General features: G+C 37.2%; 1 protein-coding gene across 12 annotated transcripts in view; it reads right to left on the minus strand.

Moving 5' to 3' along the window:
- The window catches only part of WAC (WW domain containing adaptor with coiled-coil), a 90,344-nt gene that overhangs the window by 63,295 nt on the left and 3,309 nt on the right, over positions 1-23,740 (minus strand). The window contains exon 1 of one of the 12 annotated variants that reach the window (XM_032243777.1): positions 6,871-7,209. The exons of the other annotated variants lie outside the window; for them this stretch is intronic. Coding sequence (XP_032099668.1) covers positions 6,871-6,958 — 88 coding nt within the window. The 5' untranslated portion in view covers positions 6,959-7,209. Of the gene's footprint in view, positions 1-6,870; positions 7,210-23,740 lie in introns of those variants that run through there. 12 annotated transcript variants of the gene reach the window in all.

A 23,740-nucleotide genomic window follows, 5' to 3' on the forward strand; every position in this document is an offset into this window, starting at 1 on the left:
AGCTTAATGGCAAATATATATATATATATGTGTGTGTGTGTGTGTATAACTGAGCAAAGAAATTGATTTGACCATTTAAAAAATGTACAAAGGGTTAACAGGTATATTAAAAAGTGCTTAAAATCACTAATCATCAAAGAAATGCAAATATCAAACTGCAATGATCTATTAGCTCACAACACTTAGGATGGCCATTATAGAAAAAAAAAAAAAGAGACAAGTGTTAGTGAGGGTGCAGAGAAGAGGGAACCTTTGTACAATATTGGTGGGAATAATGGAAACCGGTATAGAGGCTTCCTTAAAAATTAACAATAGAACTACCATATGGTCCAGCAAACCTACAACTAGACATACATCCAAAGGAAAGGAAATCAGTATCTCAAAGAGAAACCTGCACCTCCATGTTCACTGCAGCATTAGTCACAATAGTCAAGTCATGGAAACCACCTAAGCATGCAATCACAGATGAGCAGATAAGAAAAATGTGATACATATTACATAGCAGAATATTATTCAGTCTTTAAAAAAAGGGGATCCAGCCATTTCCACATGGGTGTACCTAGAAAACTATTACCCGAAGTGAAATAAGAGACACAAAGAAACGGAATGGCATACTTTGCTTTATTGCACTTTACATGTACTGCTTTAAAAAAAACTCCCAAATTACAGGTTTGAGGCAGCCCTGCATTGAGCAAGTTATCAGTGCCACCAAACAGCATGTGCTCTCTGTGTATGTGTCATATTTTGTTAGTTCCCATAGTATTTCAAACTTTTTTATTATTATTATATCCATTATTGCCATTTGAGATCAGTTATCTTTGTTGTTAGTATTCTACCTGTTTTGAAGCCCCAAAAACCTCGCCCATGGCAGATAGCAAACTTAACTGATAAACGTTGCATGTTTAGGCTGTTCCCATCTCTCTATTGAGACGCAATATTGAAATTAGGCTAATCAATAACCTCACAATGGTTTCTAAGTGTTTCAGTGAAAGAAGAGTCACATAATTCTCATTTTAAATCAAAAGCTAGAAACAGTTAAGCTTAGTGAGGAAAACATGTCAAAAGCTGAGATAAGCCGGGCGCGGTGGCTCAAGCCTGTAATCCCAGCACTTTGGGAGGCCGAGGCGGGTGGATCACGAGGTCAAGAGATCGAGACCATCCTGGTCAACATGGTGAAACCCCGTCTCTACTAAAAATACAAAACATTAGCTGGGCATGGTGGTGCGTGCCTGTAATCCCAGCTACTCAGGAGGCTGAGGCAGGAGAATTGCCTGAACCCAGGAGGCGGAGGTTGCAGTGAGCCGAGATCGCGCCATTGCACTCCAGCCTGGGTAACAAGAGCGAAACTCCGTCTCAAAAAAAAAAAAAAAAAAAAAAAAGATACTCCTCTTGTATAAGTTTGTCAACCCGTGAAGGCAAAGAAAGTATTCTTGAAAATTAAAAGCACTACTCCAGTGAATATACAAATGGTTTGAGTGATCTAGATAGATCAAACCACAATCTTCCCTTAAGCCAAAGCCTAATCCAGAGCAAGGTCCAACACTATTCAATTCTATTGAAGGTTGACAGAGGTAAAGAAGTTGCAGAAGAAAAGTTGGAAGGAGGCTAGCAGCACTTAGTTCATGAAGCTTAAGGAAAGAACAAACAACCAAAACGAAGCAGCAAGTATGATGGAGAAGCTGCAAGCTATCCAAAAGACCTAGCTAAGACCAATGATGAACGTGGCCACACTATGATTTTTAACATAGATGAAACAGCTTTCTATTAAAAGACGCTTTCCATGATTTTCATAGCCAGAGAGAAGTCAATGCCTGGCTTCAGAGCTACAAAAGACAAGCTAACTCTCCTGTTACAGGTTAATGCAGCTGCTGACTTTTAAGTTGAAGTCAATGCTCATTTACCATTCAAAAAATCCTAGGGCCCCTAAGAATTACACTAAATCTACTTTGCCTGTTCTCTGGAAATGGAACAAAGGCTTGATGATAGCAGATCTTTTTGCAGCATAGTTTACTCAATCTATTAGGCCCACTCTTGAGACTTATGGCTCAGAGAAAAAAAAATTCCTTTCAAAATATTTCTAGTCACTGACAAGGCATCTCATCACCCAAGAGCTCTGATGGAGATGTACAAGAAAATTAATGTGGTTTTCATGGTTGGTAACAGAAGTCATGGATCGGGGAGTCATTTAGACTTTCAAGTCTTATTATTTAAGAAATACGTTTCATAAGGCTACAGATGACATAGACAGTGATTCCTCTGATAGATCTAAGTAAACGGAAAACCGGAAAGGATTCATCATTCCAGATACCATTAAGATACCATTAAGAACATCACTGACTCATGGGAGGTTAAAATATCCACATTTACAGGAGTTCAGGAGAAACTGATTCCAACCCTCATGGATGCTTGTACAGATTCAAGACTTCTGTAGAGAAGTACTGCAGATGTGGTGGAAATAGGAAGAGAACTAGAATTTGAAGTAGAGTCTAAAGATGTGGTTGCATTGCTGCAACGTTATGACAAAACTCGAACAGATGAGTTGCTGCTTTGTAGATGAACAAAATAAGTGGTTTCCAGAGATAGGGTCCACTGGTGAAGATGCTGTCAATGTTGTGGCAATGACTACAAAGGATTTAGAATATCACATAAACTTAGTTAATAAAGTAGCAGCAGGGACTGGAGACTTGAGAGGACTTGGAGACTTTAATTTTTAAATAACTTCTACTATGGGTAAAATGCTATCAAACAGCATTGCATGCTACAGAGAAATCTTTCATGAAAACAAGAGTCAATTGATGTTGCAAACTTCACTGTCTTACTTTAAGAAATTACCACAGCCACCCCAACCCTTCAGCAGCCACCACACTGTTCAGTCAGCAGCCATTGATATTGAGGTAAAAACCTCTATCAGCAAAAACTCACTGAAGGCTCAGATCATAGTATTTTCTAGCAGTAGAGTACTTTCAAATTAAGGTATGTACTTTTTTTTTTTTTAAAGATATAATGCTACTGCACACTTAATAGACTACCCTATAGTGTAAATGTAACTTTTTATATGCACTGGGAAACAAACAAAAAAAACTGTCACTAACTTTATTACAATATTTTCTTTATTGCAGCAGTATGGAACTGAACCCCACAGTATCTCCAAAGTATGTCTGTGGTCTGTGATATTACTTATACCTGGAACCAAAAAAAAGTCAAATTCATAGAAGCAGAGAGCATAATGCTGGTGCCAGTGTTTGGGGGTGGGAGAGGCGGCAAAGGGATAAATGAAGAGATGCTGGTCAAAGGACACAAATTTTCAGTTGTAACATGAACAAATTCAGGGGATCTACCATACAGCATGGGTATTAATGGATGTATTAATTTAATTAACATACACATAATTGCATGTATATGAAATCACATCAAATATTTTTATCAAATATTTTAATTATGTATTTTAAAAATAATAAAGAAGGTGTATAAAGAAATAGTTTCTAAATGAAGAAACTATAGCTCTCATAAACCTTAAACTTTTTGAGACAGGGTTAAAATGTAAGTAATTTTTCGAGCAACAATATTCAAGTTTCCAGCCAAAAAAAAGGCCTTGACTTAGCCTTTCGAGAATATAATTAGAATGTAATCAGTAAGCAATTACGTCAGGAACAATCTACACTTAAAACTAGTATACATTAAATGAATTAAAGTGGCTATGTTTTCATTTAACTAACAGATTCCAGCAGGAAAAACACTGCAGTCCTAAACCCAAAACAGTCCATTTATGTACAGGCTAAAAACCAAGTGCTAACGTAAAACATTTCACAATTATGGTGACAAACATCTGAAAAAATTGATGCAAGAAAGGCACTAAGATACAAGAGGTATTTCCCTAGAAAGCAAAGATTTGTAAAAATCTTTACAAAGTTATACATGTTTCTGTGATTTGAATCAAATGGTATTCCCAAGGTTCCCTACTGTAAACCCCAAGTGACACAAATGTTACTAAGAATTAAAGTACATGAGAACTGGCAACATCAAGCGGATTCTATTTAGTCCTAATAGATTATACTTGCTTTTAAAATATACTTGTTATTAGTCCTAATAGATTATACTTGCTTTTTTTCATTAAAAAACGAAAGCTACTTTTCCAAACCTTCAATTATAATTTTTGAAGTTATTAAATATATTTAAATTAAATACAATTTTTAAGTTTCAATTTAAAGTATATCCCAGACTTCTTGCCACGAATTATACCATGGGATTCAATTCTCAGTTTCTCAATTCCACTGTAACTCTTCAACTGTACAACATAAAGACGTCGTTGGCATAGTATGTATATGATCAATAAAACCTTAAGGAGCACAAAAAAATGTGCAGACATTCAGATCCCATCAGCCAAAGGTTCTCTTGCTCACTCTTGAGTGGGACTGAGTGGCATTTTTAAACTCCGCAGGTGATTCTAGGTCAAATGGTCCATGAAACAAACGAACAACAATTGTACAACTTCCTGACCACACAAAAGAAGTCAGAATATTTCTCTGAAATACACTGAACTAGAAGTATGTTCTGAAATACACTAAAATGTTGACAAGATTATCAATGGCTGTATGTTTTATAGTATATATTCACTTGTTGAACACTCTATGCTCTATACCTGATCAGGGTTCTCATCCTCCACCATCTCCCAGGTGATGTCTAATCACCCTGGCCAATATTCAGCAGGGATCCTGCTTGGTTGGTGCCTTAGATTTCTGTTGCTGTAACTGAACACCAGACTGTGTAATTTATAAAGAATAAAGGTTTACTTAGTTCACGGTTCTGGAAGCTGGAAATTCCTACAGCATGGTGCCAGTGATCACATGGCAAGAGGTCAAGTGCGCACACGGTCAGGTCTCCTTTCCTCTTCCTACAAAGCCACCAATGCCATCATGGGAGCACTACCTTGGTGACTTAACTAATCTTAATTACTTCCCAAAGGCCCAACCTCCAAATACCATCAACATATAAATCTGGGAATTAAGTTTCCAACAAATAAAAATTTAGGGAATACACTCAAACCACAGCAGTTGGTTTAGCCAAATCCCCTTTACCACTGATGTTTCCTCTTAGTAATTTTCCATCCACTGACTCCTACACTACTCCTTGCCTATAAGTTCCCACTTGCTCATGCTGCATTCGGAGTTGAGCCTAACACTCCCACCAACTGCAAGACCTAGTTGCAGTGGTTCTTATATCTACTGCAATAGTCCCCCCCCCCAAAATCTTCCTTACTGTGCTTTAAACAAGTATCACTGAGTATCTTCTCTAATATAAGGCAGGAATGTGCCTGCAATGCTCAAGGAACTACAATGTTTGTGTGACTGAGTAAACCCTAAGTAAAGAACTAACTCAGAGACATGAGGTTGGAGAGGTAGGGGGCTAGGCAGGAGTAACAAAGGCATAGGGCCTCATGACCCACTTGCAAGGACATCTGAGAGGGTTTCAGAAGAGTAACTTGACCTAATTGCTGCATAAAGACACTGAAGAGTTAGAAAGTAGGAAAGCAAAAAGACCAGTTGAGGAGGAGGCTCAAGATTATTGGCCTGGCAACTGGGAAACTGTAGTTTCTATTTAACAAAACACAGAAGACCTGAGAAAAGCAAGTTTGGGAAGGGAAAACACACAATTCAGTTTCAGACACTAAAATAACTATCATCATAAATAAACTATTATATGTGATAACTGATGTGCTAAGTAGCCTAGACTGGGGGTTGAGGATAGAGAAAGTAACTTTTAAGCTGAAACCTAAAAAATATGGAATTAACTAGGCAAAAGGATGTGATGGAGAAAGAATATTCTAGAAAGAAACAGCATGTGTGAGGTAACCAAGATAAGTCAGAACTCCAACCGTCTTCAAATAACATCTTCAAAGAAAGAGCAAAGGGGAGGTATGGAGAAGTAGAAAGATACAGGAGCTGGCCACTGCAATGTCTGTACTTTAAGTGCAATGGGAAGTCAATAAAAGGTTTTTAGAAAAAGAATGAGCAAATGTGCTTTTTCTTAAAAGGTGATTCTGACTGCAATGTGGAGAATAAACTGGGAGGGAATGGTGGGGTAGTATTACTCTTCTTTAACTCAGGGGCAAGAGACAGTCATGGACCAAGCTAGAAAAAGTGAACAAATTCACGAGCTATATGTGGATACTGGGGATAAAGTAGATAATGACAGTAAAGGAGTCATGAGCTAAGCAAAGGAAAGGAAACCAAGATACAAAAATGAACTTAAGTTAGTACAACCCCTAAGTCTTATTAAACCTCAGCGGTTCCTTCCATTCCATAGCAACAGAAGCAAACAACTTTACAAATATTTGCTGATTCTAGATATCTACATTTTGAAAAACTCCTTTTCCACCAAAAAGAAATCATCACATTTAGGTATAGTCATGTCTCAGTATCCATGGGAGACTGGTTCTAAGATGTTCCCGCTGACACCAAATTCCACAAATTCTCAATTCTCTTATATGAAATAGTGTATTATTTGCATAAAACCTATGTACATCCTGTGTACTTAAAATCATCTCTCTAAGGCTGAGTGCAGTGGTTCATGCCTATAGATCCCAGCACTGTGGGAGGCCGAGGGTCTGATCACTTGAGGTCAGGAGTTTGAGACTAGCCTGGCCAACACAGAGAAACTTCATTTCTACTAAAAATAGAAAAGTCAGCCAGGTGTGATGGTGTGTGCCTGTAGTCCCAGCTACTTGGAAGACTGAGGCAGGAAAATCACCTGAACCTAGGAGGTAGAGGCTGCAGTGAGCCAAGATATAGCCACCGCACTCAGGCATAGGTGAGAGAGAGAGACTCTCTCTCACAAAGAAAAAAAAAAAAAAAAAAACTCTAGATTACTTACCATATCTATTATAATGTAAATAGTTCTTATACTCTATTCCTAGGGAATAAAAAAGAAGTCTGTAAATATTCAGTAAAGACACAACCATCCTTTTTCCCCCAAAATATTTTCTATCTATGGTTGGGGAAACCAGAGATAAGGAATCTATGAATTTAGAAGGCTGACTGTATTAATATTTACACTCTACTTATATATCTTAACAAACTTAAAACAGTAACAACTCTTCCCTCAATCTTAAATAGCACTATAAAACTGTATAATGCCTTTGTTCTTCAACACCATAACTACCTTAAGTAAAAAAGAAAAAGTCACACGTTTAAAATACAAACACACAAGAATTTCTGACATATGAAATTCATTTTTCATTAAAAAAAAAAAAGAAAAAACCACCAGAAACAAAAATTGTATTTGCCAAGTGAATTAAGTTTAAAATGCTTAGTATCTACTATTTCAAGAGTTAAAATGAGTATTTCCTGACTTAAGCATAAAATGAATACTGTATCTGGTGGGCAACTTAAGATTTACTAAACTGAAAGCTGTATTAACAAGGTTACAGACTAAATCACTTTTTTTTTTTTTTTTTTTCTTGCCTGAGAGGGAGTTTCGCTCATTACCCAGGCTGGAGTGCAATGGCGCCATCATGTTGCCCAGGATGGTCTCGATCTCTTGGCCTCATGATCCACCCGCCTCGGCCTCCCAAAGTGCTGGGATTACCGGCTTGAGCCACCGTGCCCGGCCACTAAATCACTTTTTATATAAAAATGATTTGTAAACAAACAGTAAATACAGTACATACAGCAAAAACTATGAAAGATTTCTGTATATAATCATTTTGAAAATGTTCAACCTTGTTTCTCTATTTAAACTTAATAAATCCAGAGGTAACTATTTTCCTGTTTATCCTTCTCTATACACTGATGAAAATATTAAATGAACACTGGAAGAAAATATTCCATTTGTCTCCACTCAAACAAATGAAGCCATAAATACTACCTCTGGGAGGGTAAGTTACCATGGGCTGGCAGGACACGGAGCAAATATTCGAAAGCAGAAATTAAAGTACGAAAATCAAAAGGCTCTCCTGTAAAGGTCTCAAATCATTTATTCTGAAAAGGACCTTGGAGATTAACAAATTCAAACTTGTTCTTTACTCAAGGAAGAAAAAAAAAATCAAAAAAAGCAGCCAAGTGGTTTTAAGATTTGCTCATTGTTAAAACACTAACAACAAAACAAAAACAACAACATCCAGATCGCAAGACTGTTCTAATACTTTTTTTCTCACCTTAATTCTTGTTACCGAGTTGACAATACTTTCTAGCAGCATACAATCCTAAAAGATACATAATATCCAAACCCAAAAAGGAACTTCCTTATACACATTAGATAGAATCCAATCAATATACAGAGTTCTGACTATATGATTCAAAATTTTCAAAGTTTTAAATTTTATTTGGTGTAATTCCTTATGATGCTTTCACATTTACATTAAAAACCCAACGGCCAACCAATAAGGGTCTTTTGAAGTAACAATACACAAAACAAAACATAAGCTCTCTATATGCTTCCTTGCCTTCCTCTGTTGATACCAACATTAATGACATTGAAAGAATTACAATAGAAAGAGGGATAGTATCTAATGTCATAAAGAAGAAAGAGGGCTAACAAACCAAAATGTAAAGTACCACTCTGACCAACAAGTCTGATTTTATCCACCTGATTCTGATCAATTCTGGGCATGGGCAGGAGAAAAACCATAATGATACACCATTGTAGCATCCACAAATTAATGCTTTTAAAGCCAGAAGACAGCTTTTCAAAAACCACATAGATACATAACAATAATACTAAGAGGGAAAAAAAATGAGAAGGTAACAAATAATGTGTGGATTTTTAAAAAGTAAGTATTATTAAAATACACATACAAAGGCCGGGCGTGGTGGCTCATGTCTGTAATCCCAGCACTTTGGGAGGCCGAGGCAGGTGGATCACTTGAGGTCAGGAGTTAGAGACCAGCCTGGCCAACATGGTGAAACCCCATCTCTACTAAAAATACAAAAATTAGCCAAGCATCATGGCGCACACCTGTAATCCCAGCTCCTTGGGAGGCTGGGGCAGGAGAATTGCTTGAACCTGGGAGGCAAAGGTTGCTGTGAGCCAAGATCATGCCACTGCCCTCCAGCCTGGGCAACACAGCAAGACTCCATCTCAAAAAAAGATATATATATATATATGTATGTAACACACAGACACACAGACACACACACAAACAGTAAATAGGAACCATAAAAGCATTTGACTTAAGTCTAAAATGGCATCAATTCTCAAAACATTTATTCATCATTTCTGAAAAAACAATTTCAGATCCTCCAGCATTCACTCCAATATCTTAAGCTAATTCTTTAATAATTGGGGGTGGGTTTAACTATTAAAAACAATAATTCAGTGAAAATACAGTAAATAAGGAAGAAGGCGAGCTGGCTTATATTGGTTCAGATTAAAAATAAGATGGGATTGAAGAGAAACGAAGACTGATCTGCTATGGAGCCCCTGGCTTTTCCCCAAGATGTGAATTCAACCCCAAAAAGAAAGGCTTTTTACAACTGAGCCACTGCTGGATTATAATAGCTTATATACTTTCCATGGGTTTACTTGTAAAAGTCATAGTTTCACTATCAAAATGCACAAGCTCGAAAGCTAAAGTATGCCTGTGTAATAGCTGCATTCTTTTTTTTTCTCTAACACAAGTCACTTTAAATCATTATAGTCACTTTAGGAATAAAATCACAACATAATGAATCACCCGTTCAACACAGTCAGCCATTCTCAAGGATACAGGAAATAGAGCACTACATCTGAGAAGTTTTAGGGATGTATAAATAGCTTCAAAAAGCTTACTCAATATTCAAATATAGGATATTTGGAAACCAGACTACCACTATCACCACCCCAAGATATTTCCCCTATTATTCTACCTAGTTTACTACAGAAAGCAAAACCATAAAAATCTCCTTCACTAGTAAGACATGAATTTAACAGGGTTTGAGAAACAACGATTTAGAAAAGGAACAATTAAGAAAATTAGTAAAAGGTCTGAACTGCAGAATTTCAAATGTCATGTCATTATTCAAATCACATACAGCTCTCTATAGGATTATACTAATGCAAGGAATACTAGTCTAACCAGCAGGGCTACTTAAGAGATTGGTAATAGTTTGGAGAGCGGACAGTTTTGGCTATGAAAACACATACAATGGGACAATAGTGTAATAAAAAGATGCCTGGACTGGGTGTTTTTACATGACTAGATCATAGAGAAAGCAAAGGGTGGCTAAGAAAAGAGAAAGGTGGACTTGGGGCCGGGCGCGGTGGCTCAAGCCTGTAGTCCCAGCACTTTGGGAGGCCGAGGCGGGTGGATCGCGAGGTCAAGAGATCGAGACCATCCTGGTCAACATGGTGAAACCCCGTCTCTACTAAAACTACAAAAAATTAGCTGGGCATGGTGGCACGTGCCTGTAATCCCAGCTACTCAGGAGGCTGAGGCAGGGGAATTGCCTGAACCCAGGAGGCGGAGGGTGCGGTGAGCCGAGATCGCGCCATTGCACTCCAGCCTGGGTAACAAGAGAGAAACTCCATCTCAAAAAAAAAAAAAAGAAAGGTGGACTTGGGTAATGGTGGCTCAGAAAACTTAATTTATTTTTTTGAGACGGAGTCTCGCACTGTGGCCCAGGCCGGAGTGCAGTAGCATGACCTTGGCTCACTGCAACCTCCGCCTCCCGGGTTCAAGCAATTCTCCTGCCTCAGCCTCCCAAGTAGCTGGGATTACAGGCACCCACCACCAGGCTAAGCTAATTTTTTCTATTTTTAGTAGAGACAGGATTTCACTGTGTTGGCCAGGCTGGTCTTGAACTCCTGACCTCATGATCCACCCGCCTCAGCCTCCAAGTGCTGGAATTACAGGAATGAGCTACTGCGCACAACCAAAACTTAAACTCCTTAAACTTCTAAGTTTTATCTACACGCCAAAAATCTAGTCTGAGATGTTAACTTTCTGGCATGGACCTAACAGTTCTTTTCATTTCAGTGTCCTCTTATGTACATTAAATAAGAACATTTCTCTGTTAAGTATATCTGGAAGCGGAGAGAAAAAATAATTGGACAACTGTCATTAATACAACATAAGATGCATAAAATTTATGCTTTAAGAGTTAATGACTTAAGGAGTATGTTTAACTTTGTAGTTAAAATTTTTACTCAGATATAAGGAATTAGACAACAGACCTGTAAACAAGACATTTTAATATTTTAAAACAGGGCAATGAGTTCTAGAAGTTGCCCCTAATCACAGGAGAAAAGAATCAAGGACAACTTTCCAGGTATTACTCAGGACAGGGAATATTCAAGTTAGAAAAAGATTTAGGAAGATTATCTATAGAACATTAAGTGGTAGGCCTGGAAATCCAAGGAGCAATAGTAGAAGCATGAGGTACCCACAGCTATACCCAGGTAGGGTTTGAAAACTGAGAAAGCAGCAAAGACAGAACATCTCAGGAAACAGTAACTTGCAGTTGCAGAGCTCAAGAATGAGATTAAAACAGCAGTACAGAAAGGAAAACCAACATCACAAAAAACCAAGAAGTTGGCCAAATGTGATGGCTCACACCTATAATCCCAGCACTGTGGGATGCTGAGGCAAGAGGATCGCTTAAGGCCAGGAGTTCAAGACCAGCCTGGGAACATGGCAAAACTCCGTCTCTATAAAAAATATAAAAATTAGCCAGGAATAGTGCCATAGGGCTCAACTAATTGGGAGGGTGAGTCAAGAGGATCACCTGAGCCCAGAAATTTTTTTGAGGCTGCAGTGACCTGTGATCATGCCACCGCACTCCAGCCTGGGCAATAGTGCAAGACTCTGCCTCAAACCCAAAACAAAACCAAAAAAACTACAAAGATTAAGTTTCTTAGCTGTACTAGCCATATTTCAAATGCTCAAGATACATGTGGCTACCACACTGGACAGCTCGGACAGCAATCATTTTCAACCACACATTTGACAGAGCTAACCTAGACTTGCATTCCCAAAAACAAACAGATAACTATCAACAGCAAGCATCTCAGGAACCCAGTAACATGGATATGATGCACCAAACTCAAGAGAAGACCTTCTGAGGAGATTTGAGAAGTTTTATATCTAAGGATAAAGAAGGAAAAACCCAGAACTTTCAAGCTGGGTGGCAGAGTAAACTAGAAGTCATACATCCCAATGGTTATCTACCTACAAAAAAGAACTAGGTCTGATATCAGCTTCTCATTTCCAACACTAAATGAATGGTAATCAGCATTTTAGAAATAACTCCAGGGAAAAAAAAGATTCAAGGATAAATGGTTTTTGAATATAGCCAAAAGATCATTTATTCAGATATGAAAACAAAATGAAGATATTCTCAATACGCAAAGTCTTAGAATACCATTCACAAAAAAAGTTTTAAGTCTGTTTTTTCTTTTGAGATGGATTCTCACTCCTGTTGCCCAAGCTGGATGGAGTACAGTGGCATGATCCTGGCTCCCTGCAACCTCCATCCGGGCTCAAGCCATTCTCCTGTCTCAGCCTACCAAGTAGCTGGGCTTACAGGCGCACGACACCACACTTAGCTAATTTTTGTATTTTTAGCAGATATGGGGTTTCACCATGTTGGCCAGGCTGGTCTCAAACTCCTCACCTGGCAATCCACCCACCTCAGCCTCCTGAAGTGCTGGGATTACAGGCATGAGCCACCACGGCTGGCCAAAAGTTCTAAGTCTTTAAGCAAACATATATAACACATAAAGCAAAAAAAAAATGCTTTTAAAAATGAGAAATGAAATCAACTATGCTGGAAAATTATCCCATCTGTCAGAAAATGCTATATCAAAAATACAAAAGACATCCTACACAATTATCCATTATATAATAAAAGAGCTTGATCTATTGACAGAGATCTTTGTACCCAACATGAAATACATTTTAAAATATCCAAAAAATACCGAAAAAGTATCCAGAGATAATAAAAATCCTAATTCCAAAAAGCCAAAAAAATTAGTATATAACAGAAAGCCTAACAGTGATTTAGAAAACTGATTCATTTGGACTTTTAAAACACCCTTATCTGGGTTTAAAAAAAGACAAAACTGAAATTACATTTAGGCTTGAATAAAAAATGAGATGACTCTTCAACTTTCCATCAAAACCTATGCAATATGAACAAAGCAGCAAAGCTTACAAAATTTACATATTTAAATAATATATAAAATGGGTCAAACTCAAAGGGGAGAGGAGTTTAAGAATCTAAGTACTTTATTCAATTTTTCCAAAACAATTAACACTGGTATTTATTTAACAGCTATATAAAAAAGGAACTCTCATAATTACATAAAAATATAAAATTAAGGTAGTTTACAGTTAACTTAGTACCTTTTTAAAAAATCAAAGTATCATAACTGAGATTCAGATATCTGTGCATATATTAAATACGAATGCTTAGGAGACTGACAAGGAGCCAGCAGGCAGCGGAACAGAAACCAGCCCCAATAACCATACAAAAGGCTGAAGGCAGCAGAGAACAGTACTTCCAGCCGCCTGTCACACTCTGTACCCCAACTTCCCTAGCTTTCTTCCATTACAATGAATATTTTCACAATCAACAGGCACACAATTCTATAAAGTTAGAATTATTAAATACAGAAATATCTTATCATGATCCTCTCTTCATCTTAGTCAAAGTATTCCAGGATAACATAATTCACTAGTATTGCTTTTTTAGCTACCAGAAAAAAATTAGTTCTATGAATATAGAACAGGTCAGAACCTTTCAGAAGATGCCAACAGTAAGTCATGTTCTTTTGGCACACTGTCATACAAAGTCAGAAGTAATCAAAGCCTACACAGACAGACTAGCACTATCTAAATATATCAACCACACACATTCTAAATTTCCTTTAAAATGCAAATACTAAGGGTAAACTTTAAGACATCTTTTCTTAACACTTAAGGTCAGCCAAAGTATCTCTACTAACTTGGGGGAAGGCTATTTTTCAAACCAAGATAAAAGCTAAATGAAGTTTACCACTGAATCGTCTCAGGACAGCTTTATGCTAGAGACCAAGGGCTGTGGGGGAAATGCAGTACCTAAGTAATATCTAAAGTAACACAAGTGGCTCCAGATATTTAACTGGCCTGTCCAATTAGAAACTTCTCTACTGCGGGGCATTAGATCCCCTTGCCACAGGATACTAAGTTAGCTATTTAATAGCAATTACTTACAGATCTTAATACTATCTGTGAATCTAGAAGGTGACAAAGAAGAAAATTATTTGAAACAAAAACATATTACATGATTTGGCAAATAATCTCTCCAATAACCATATTGTTAATGATATAACTCACATTCCTTAATGTCCACTTCAGAGTTCCTCCTCCCTTCTGTGGACTCTCCCTAAACCTGCAGTTTATAAATATTTAAATTAACCCAGTGATTATTTAAAAATTCTTTTTTTTTTTTTTTTGAGACAGTTTTTTTTAGACTCTTGTTGCCCAGGGTGGCGTGCATGGCACAATGTTGGCTGGCTGTAATCTCCCCCTCCTGGGTTTTCAAGCAATTCTCCTACCTCAGCCTCCTGAGTAGCTGGGATTACAGCCATGCACCACCACGCCCGACTAATTTTGTATTTTCAGTAAAGACAGGGTTTCTCCATGTTACTCAGGCTGGTCTCAAACTCTCAACCTTAGGGGATCTGCCCGCCTTGGCTTCCCAAAGTGCTGGGATTACAGGTGTGAGCTACCACGCCCAGCCTAAAAATTCAGTTTTCTAGGCTCCATCAACTATTGCTTTGATTCTGGGTTATTGGGATGGAGTCAAGTTGTAACTTTAAAAGCTTCTCAGGGGAGCCTAACAAGCAGCCTAATTTGGGAACCATTACTCTAAACTTGCATTGTTTTTTTGTTTTGTTTTTGAGACAGTCTCACTTTGTCATGCAGATTGGAGTGCAGTGATACAATCCTGGGTTTAAGCGATTCTACAGCCTCAGCCTCCTGAATAGCTGGGATTACAGGCGTGTGCCACCACACCCAGTTAATTTTTGTATTTTTAGTACAGACAGTTTCCCCATGTTGCCCAGGCTGGTCTCAAACTCCTACACTCAGGTGATCTGCCTGCCTTGGCCTCCCAAAGTGTTGGGATTACAGGCGTGACCCACCACGCCTGGTGGTTTTCTATTTTTTAACCTTTATATCTATCCCTCAAAATAGATGAACTGCAAAGTCCTGGAGATGGGCAAGTGGCAAGTTAGAATATTCCTGCAGCCCCCATCACGTAGCTCTCATTTGGCAAACTGTCCAGCATGTTTCTTCCTAACTCTAAAAAAAGAAAGCAGCAGCAGCTTTAGAAATAGCTATAGGTTGCTAATCTGACACTAAATATAATCATAGGAATAAAAGCAAGCCTAATAATCTACTCTATCACAGCCTGGGCACTGAGGTAAAATGCTTTAGAAATATTACATATACACAATTTCATCTAACCCCACAACAATCCTACAGAGATGAACACAAACACTCAGAAATTAAGTAGCATGTAAGGTCACCTAGCTATGAGTGTCTTAACCTAAACACAAACCTAACTGAAAAATGACTTTCCTAATTAGCTAAAAATATAAAGTAGGTATTAATATTCCCTGAGCCCCAAATGAAAAATAATTCTAAACTCAGTCCTCTAAGACTGATAGTTAATACCAAGTATTTGTTTAATCCACTACACAAACAGGAATACAAGCTTTTAAAAAAAGGGAAAACACAATGCAAAACACTTTTACAAAAAATCTGTAAAGAAGCTGTGCTCAGTGGCTCACACCTGTAATCCCAGCACTTTGGGAGTCTGAGGAGAATGATCACATGAGGCCAAGAGTCTGAGACCAGCCTGGCCACCATCTCAACTAAAAATACAAAAATTAGCTGGGTGTGGTGGAGCGCACCTGTACTCCCAGCTATTTGGGTGGCAGGAAAATCACTCAAACTGCGGAAGTGAGTTTGCAGTGAGCTGATATTGTACCACTGTACTCCAGCCTGGGTGGACAGAGTGAGACCCTGCTTTGAACAGCAACAACAACAAACAAACAAACAATTCTGGAAAGATTACAGAATACCAATTTTATGGCGTAAGAATGTCTTCCATGAAAACTAATGATTAACTCTAAATGAGAAGACACAAGGCCACTTTGTTTTTCTCCTTTTCTCAGCATTTCCTAATTTTTCTACAATGAATGTGTACTAACAAAATTTTAGTTATGTAAGCACTACATATCTCTAGGACCCATTATTTCCAATCTTGCCGTATATAAATATGGCATTTCAGAAATCAAGCATACAAAAAACTTTCTTTAGAAAAATAAAAATATGTGTAAAAGCCAGACAGGCCAACAGGGTGATCACATTCTTCAGAACTACACTGTCCAGTTCAATAACCATCACTCACATGTGGCAATTAAACACATGAAATGTGGCTTGTCTGGGCTATACATGTTAAACAGACACTGGATTTCAAAGGCCTTGTACAAAAATTGGAATGTAAAATTTGTCATTAATAGTTTTTAAAGTATCAATTACATGTTGAAATATTTTTGATACATTAGGTCAAATAAAATACACTAAAATTCCTTCTTACTTTTTAAGCTCCTAGAAAAGTACACATACAGTTTGCATTTGTGGCTAACATATTTCTACTGAATGATGCTGCTATAGAACCTTGTTAACAAAGTGATGCATAGGCATCATCCAAGATCTTGTTAAAAGGCAGATCTTTGGGCCCTACCCCAGAATTGTTGACTATAACAGTATCTCCGGGTGCTTAGCATACACATTGAAGTTTGAGGAGCGCTAATCCAAAATACTGTAATTTCATTCCCCTTAAATTACAACAATCCCAGTATTTTTTAATCTATCCATTTAGTGAAATGCTATAAAGTTTCAGGCACTATTCCAGGCAACAGGAATACAAGATGGATAAAAACATTAAAACTCTCACTTCCTCTTCTGGTGGAGCTTATATTTCACAAAAGGCAAGCAAACAAAATCTAAAATACAGTCAGTTCTACAATAACATTTGTTTGAAATATACAAATTTGTTTGAAAGCTACTGATATATCAGAAAACAGTAAATTTCCCACTTACGTGTATTTTCATCTATGAGAAACACTGGCCACACCAAGATGCACAGGAATTCGCAAGGCACAGATACACACAGCTCAAACATCTAACAGCTTAGTTCGTTGTGAATTATGAGTCAGACAGATCCACATTTGGTGTTACAACTTTCTGTCTCATATCAGGTAACTTCCATCCATCACTTCACAGTAATTCATGAGCTGCAACCCTTCTGGTGGATGGCCACTTCCACAAGAAGTCAGGTCTTGGTCAAAGTAAAGTGCCATTTATTGGGATGTTAAGGTATTCCTTAACCATTTCATGTGTATAAAACTAGGTTACCATTTTTTTAGGTTCCTATCTTTTTAAAATGTGTCACTGACAATATTTTTGGTTACTGTGCTCCTAACCCCATTTTCCCCATAAATCCTCTGGTATAATTCTGCATAGCACAGTGACTCTCAGGAATGTCCCTATCGTATTATGGCAAAATGACTATAAGTAAATCACAACAGGTCACCTTCATACAAGGAATGAATAAGCAGGGGCAAGGAAAGAATTATGAGAATGACTGTTTCAGAATGTTCAAGAAGGGCAGAGAAGGCCCTGTGAGAGGGTGACACTTAAGCAGACACATTACTGAAGTGAGTACACTAGGAAAAACATAAAGGAGTATAATGTGTAGCACCCCCAAGACAGAAACGAACTTCTGCCTGCAGGGCCAGTATGGAGAGAGTAGCAAAAACAGCAGAAGAGTTGTAGAAGAGGCTGAAAAAATACCCAGACACCAGATTACACAGGATCTATCATAAGCCTTGCTAAGAAACAGGGAGTCACTGGAGGGCTGTGAGCCTGAGAGAGCTATAAGGCGACTGGCATTTTAACTGGATCACTCTGGCTTCTGTGTGGGGAAACAATTACATAAAGCAAAATGGACTCAGAAACACCCAGGAGGCTCTTGCAGAATTCAAGCTAAGAAAAGGTGGTAGCCAGAACTAAAATGATACAGTATTGAGTATGAGTCATATTTGGAGTATAATTCACATAAAATTTTATGTGAAGAGACTTCCTTTCCAGTTTCAACAAAAGTAGGCTAAATACTTCATGTATATTATGATTTCATCAGTACAACAGGAATAATACTAATCAGCCTATTTCAAAGGACTACTACGGAATTAGATGAGAAACAAACAGAAACCCTTTGAAAATTATAAAGCATCATACAAATCCTGAGAAAGACTGTTCACATATTTGCCAGCCTCAAATAACTGGTTTTGCTGGTAGGTGGAGGTTGTAGTGAGGTGAGATGAAGATCGTGCCGCTGCACTCCAGCTTGGGCAGAAGTGCCTTCAAAAAATTTTAAAAAAAAAAAAAAAAAAAAAAAAAACCTCCTCACGAAAATCGCTTTTGTAATGATTAAATTGACAATGAGTTATGTTTAGTGCCTGGTATAGCATCCTAAATGCCCAGCTTATTTCCATCTTCACTTTTTCCAGCATCGTAACAAAATAATGCACTATCCCTAAATGATTCTGCACTAAATATAAGTGAACAGATGCTTAACAGAGACAAATTAGAATATATAAATTTTCTGTGAATTATAGACCAAAACCCTGGTTATGTTACACCAGAAATTTTAAATACATCTTGCACAACTAGAAAACAGTTCAATTAAGACTGTCTTAAAGGATCTAAGTGAACTCATTCCAAAATATTCTTATGATCGTAAAACAGAAATACCATTAAATCATAAACACATAATCATCTCTCTAAAAATATAAAAAATGTGTGATGAGAAGCCCTACAACAAATGAGTTGGTACTACTGTTCAAATTTAACAATTTACATGCACAGATGCTTACATCAGGCACTGTTTTCTAAAATTAAAAAAGAAAAAAACCACTAAAGAGTTGTAGCATTAAGACTGCTACTCCTTCAATCTTATTCCATTTCTCTTGAAATGGAATATGTTTGCTGTGTTTTCTCAACAGACCAATGAAAATCCAATGCAAACATTTCTGCATAGTTTATTACATCACGAAACATGAATCAATGAAAAAGGTCATGTGTCACTATTTTTACTAGACAAAAGGAATACTTAACATTAGTCAATAGCATTGCTAAAATACAAATACTAGTATATTAGGTTACATGCAATATTTCCATTCTTTGTAAACAACTCTATAAATATGAGAGATTAAGAGAATGGACTTTTCCTAGTGAAATTTGTATCATGCTTCTATGTCAAAACTTATTTTGGAAGATAAAACACTAATGTGACAACTGGGCCTGGAACTACACAAATACATTTTATCAACATACAGTAATTTGACAAGATGTAACCACTGAGGGAAGATGAATGAAGATATTAGGAGGATAAAAGCAAAAACACCTTCAAACTAATTCATGCCATGGTAAACACCACCAAATAAGCTTTCAATACCCAAAGTGTTTTATCTCTGCCAGTGTATAAGTTACTAGAGTTAAAGAACTAGTTTCCAGACTCAAGTCTGTCGTGATTTGTTCAATTTTTAAAAAATTTTCCCTCATTTGTAAAACTGTAAAATAAGGATACTATCTGTTGTCTTCCTATGTCGATATCAAAAGCGATTGTTAATTTGTATAGTACTTCCTGTACATTTCTAATGTTAGTAATTTCTAATATTACTAATGCAAAGCATATTTCAAAGTCATCTAAATAACTATAAGACCATGTTGCTCAACTGCCAGTCTATTATTCAATGTGAAAGACTCAAGTGTTACTAAATTATGTAAAAAACTATGACAAGACCAATTATCCCCAAATAATCACTTCTAATTCCTTCAAAATGTTACTATTAACCTTTGTTTGAAAATTAGCGAAATGAAATAATTTCCAAATTTTTCCAAAGATATAGTTAAATGACAAGATAAAAACTTCCCTTTAGGCCAAGTGTGGAGTCTCACACCTATAATCCCAGCACTTTGAGAGGCTGAGGCAGGCAGATCACTTGAGGTTTGAGATGAGCCTTGCCAACATGTTGAAACCCCATTTCCACTCAAATACAAAAATTAGTCAAGCATGGTGGCGCATGTTTGTAATCCCAGCGGCTTGGGACGTGGAGGCAGGAGGATCACTTGAATCCAGGAGACGGAGGTTGCAGTGAGCCGGGATGGTACCACTGCACTCCAACCTGGGTGACTCTGTCTCAAAAAAAAAAAAAAAAAAGAAACCCACAAACACACACATATGCAAAACCTAATGATTGTACCTTAAGGTTTTTGCTTTTGGTTACTTTAAACAAAAGACTGCATGTTTATAGACATATCAGAGAATATATAAAAATAACTAATTTCACGAAGAAACCTTTCAATTATACCCTTAATTCAATTAAACCTTTCAATTATACCTTTTTTAAATGTACAACAGACAATATTTCCTTTAATAAATCCTAAAGCATAAAATCTCTAACTCTTTAAACTATACATGCTGTTAGCAACATCAAGCTCATTTTAACTAATGAAATGGTTTTTAGGAGTAAAATCCCTCACAATCCCTGACTTCTCATTTTTCACACTGTATCTCAAAGTCCTTTTATATATTACTTCCAAACAATCATTTCTCAATGAAATCCAAGATGCTAAGAAATCTAGCTTACTGAAAAATGCGGTGATGCCAGTAAAGCCTAAGGAAAACATAAACACACTTTACAAGTTCCACATTTGTTTAACTTGCTTTGTAAAATCCAAGTTACAAATCATAGCACACAGGTTCTCATTTAGTAAAGAAAATCATTAAACAAATCCTAAAATGAAAAAATTGGAAATTAAGTAGTTCAATAAACAATACAGTAAGTAACCTGCTATTACCTTAAGTTTTTTACATGCTAAAAGCTTAATCCTACTTACTTGCATTTGATTGTTTGATAATGGTCTTGAATTTGTATATTTTTGTTCTTTTTTTCTTTTTCTTGTTTCAAAGAGACAGGTCTCACTGTCAACCCAGGCTAGAGTGCAGTGGTGCAACCACAGCTGTTAACCTCAAACTCCTGGGCTCAAGCAATCATCCCACCTCAGCCTCCCAAGGAACTGGGATTACAGGCAGGCATCATCACATCCAGCTAATTAAAAAAAAAATTTTTTTTTAGAGACAGGGTCTTGCTATGTTGCCAAGTCTAGTCTCAAACTCCTGGCTTCAAAGGACCCTGCCATCTCAGCCTCCCAAGAAACCAGGATTACAAGAGATGAGCAGCAGCACCTGGGTGAATTATTTTTGTTGTTGTTGTTGAAGACAGGATCTCACTCCGGCACCTAGGCTGGAGTGCAGTGACACCATCTCAGGTCACTGCAACCTCCACCTCCCAGGTTCAAGTGATTTTCCTGCCTCAGCCTCCCTAATAGCTGGAATTACAGACACTCATCATAGCATCCGGCTAATTTTTGTATTTTTAGTACAGAAGGGGTTTCACCCTGTTGACCAGGCTGGTCTCAAACTCCTGACCTCAGGTGATCTGCCCACCTTTGCCTCCTAAACTGCTGAGACTACAGGTGTGAGCCACCACTCCCAGCCTGAATTCATTTTTAAAGATAAAAATCTAAAGGAGTTCATAATGCCAGCAATAAAAGTCATACATACACACTTTTTACATCTTAGCACCAAACACATCATTAGCAATAAAGCAGACTCCAGAAGTCAAATTATAATGACTAAATAGCTCAGTATTAAATGAGGAAAAACCACCATTTTACATTTTTTAAAGACAGTATAGTATCAAAGATGTATAGCTCATGGTGTTATTTCTACTTAATATAAAGGAATATGGCATCCAGGTATATTAGAGATGGTACAGACAGGAATGGAATTACAGTATTAGTTGGAAGACTCCAGAAGACAAGCAGCTAGAAAGACATCAAGTTTCTTGCAAATCAAGCTAAAGAAAGATCAGGAAAGATGCAAATTTCTAAAAACAAAAAGCTAACAAGTACCTGGAGTTCAGACAGGTCGGACAATGAAAAATCAAAGTGAAGAAAAAAATGGGTACAGAAAAAGTGGCTAAAACACCACTAGCTCTCAAGAATCAAAGCACTTAAGAATAGCTTCAAGGCCAGGATCACATCTTAATGAGTATCACACAGAGTAGATCCCCCAGGTTTGCTGAATGAGTAACAGAATGTTCTTGGGATTATTTCACCTGTAAAAGAAGTGGCTGAACAAGGTTTGCTGGAACTGTTTGAAAGCATTTACAAAGTAAGTTTGACTGCAAAACTGACTACTTGGCATTCGGGGACAACCTGGATCATAGTCACTAAAATCAGGGCCATTTGTAAGAAGATGAGATGCCATACCCTATTTTGTTACAATCACCAAATTTTACAAAATAAAGTAGTTATAAGTACAACCAGTACCTGCTCTCCATGAGCTAACATCTGAAATGAAATCCACTATAGAAGAGTGACTGACAGATAGTACCATCTCAGACTTTCTCAGGGTTTATGTAACACTATGGAAAACTTACCCACCAAACTGAAAACTTTAAGAGCTTAATTTTGCAACCCAATAACCTCTAACACTTTAATAATCAAATATACCTGCTACTACAGTTACAAAAATGTGGTTTTTATTTGCATAAATAACTCTAAGCTGTAACTAAATTCAATAGAGTACTTTCTCCTCATCCAAATTATTCAATCCCAGTGTAATCTCTTCTGACTAGTATTTTCTCAAACCAGTAATTATGTAGAGGAAGCCAATGTTTCTTGATATATGATCACACTGAATAAAGCTGATTTCTGTCAAGGAACCAGAAGATGCAAGGTAATTTTTTAAAGTAAGCAAAGTATTGAGGAACTAGTTGCCAATAGGGGCAAAAAGCCACAGAGTACTTTATTGAGTTTCTTTGGAAGCTTTTAATATGGTAAATCTGCTTAACATATGTTATCTCCTTAAGCAATATGTTACAGTACGAGAAAATATAGACGTCTTTAATTACTTTATTGAAACTGGATGCTTCTGACATGAAATGTAATTCTGGCAAATTTAGGGCAAATTAAGTCTGGAAGTAGTTACTGAGTTGGTTTTGTTTACTTATTCTCATCCTCCTACCACAAAGAGCTTATACAAACTTATAATTGAAGGTACAGCATTGTGCAAAATAAATCACATTAACTTTTAAAAAGAATAGTTCAATAAATAAGGTATAAAAATCACATCACCAAAACTGGAGAATACTGAAAATAAAATGTTTACAACAAAAAGCAAGAATGTATTCTCTAAGTCACAAATAATTTTTTAGATCTGGGAACTATCCTGAAAAAACATACTACCATTGTAATGAGAAGGGAGATCTGAACACCTTAAAAAGTAACAAACTGGAGCAGCAATAAGGATCTCAAAATAAATTGAAATCTTTACTTAAAAAGGGGAAGGTTCCTTTATTGGAAAAATGTCCTGCATTTTCCCCATCCTTAAGAAAGCATGTTTTAAATTATACTTATAAATTCATTTCCTTATTATCAGACACTAAAGTCCACTTTTAATTTTTTTGTTATGGAGTCTCGCTCTGTCGCCCAGGGTAGAGCACAGTGGAACGATCTCAGGCTCACTGTGACCTCCACCTCCCAGGTTCAAGTGATTCTCTTGCCTCCGCCTCCTGAGTAGCCGGGACTACAGGTGTCTGCCACCCCAAGCCTAGCTAACTTTTGTATTTTTAGTAGAGACAA

Source organism: Sapajus apella, unplaced genomic scaffold (assembly GCF_009761245.1).
Source record: "Sapajus apella isolate SASKATOON/1434 unplaced genomic scaffold, GSC_monkey_1.0 scaffold53, whole genome shotgun sequence".
Taxonomy (NCBI): domain Eukaryota; kingdom Metazoa; phylum Chordata; class Mammalia; order Primates; family Cebidae; genus Sapajus; species Sapajus apella.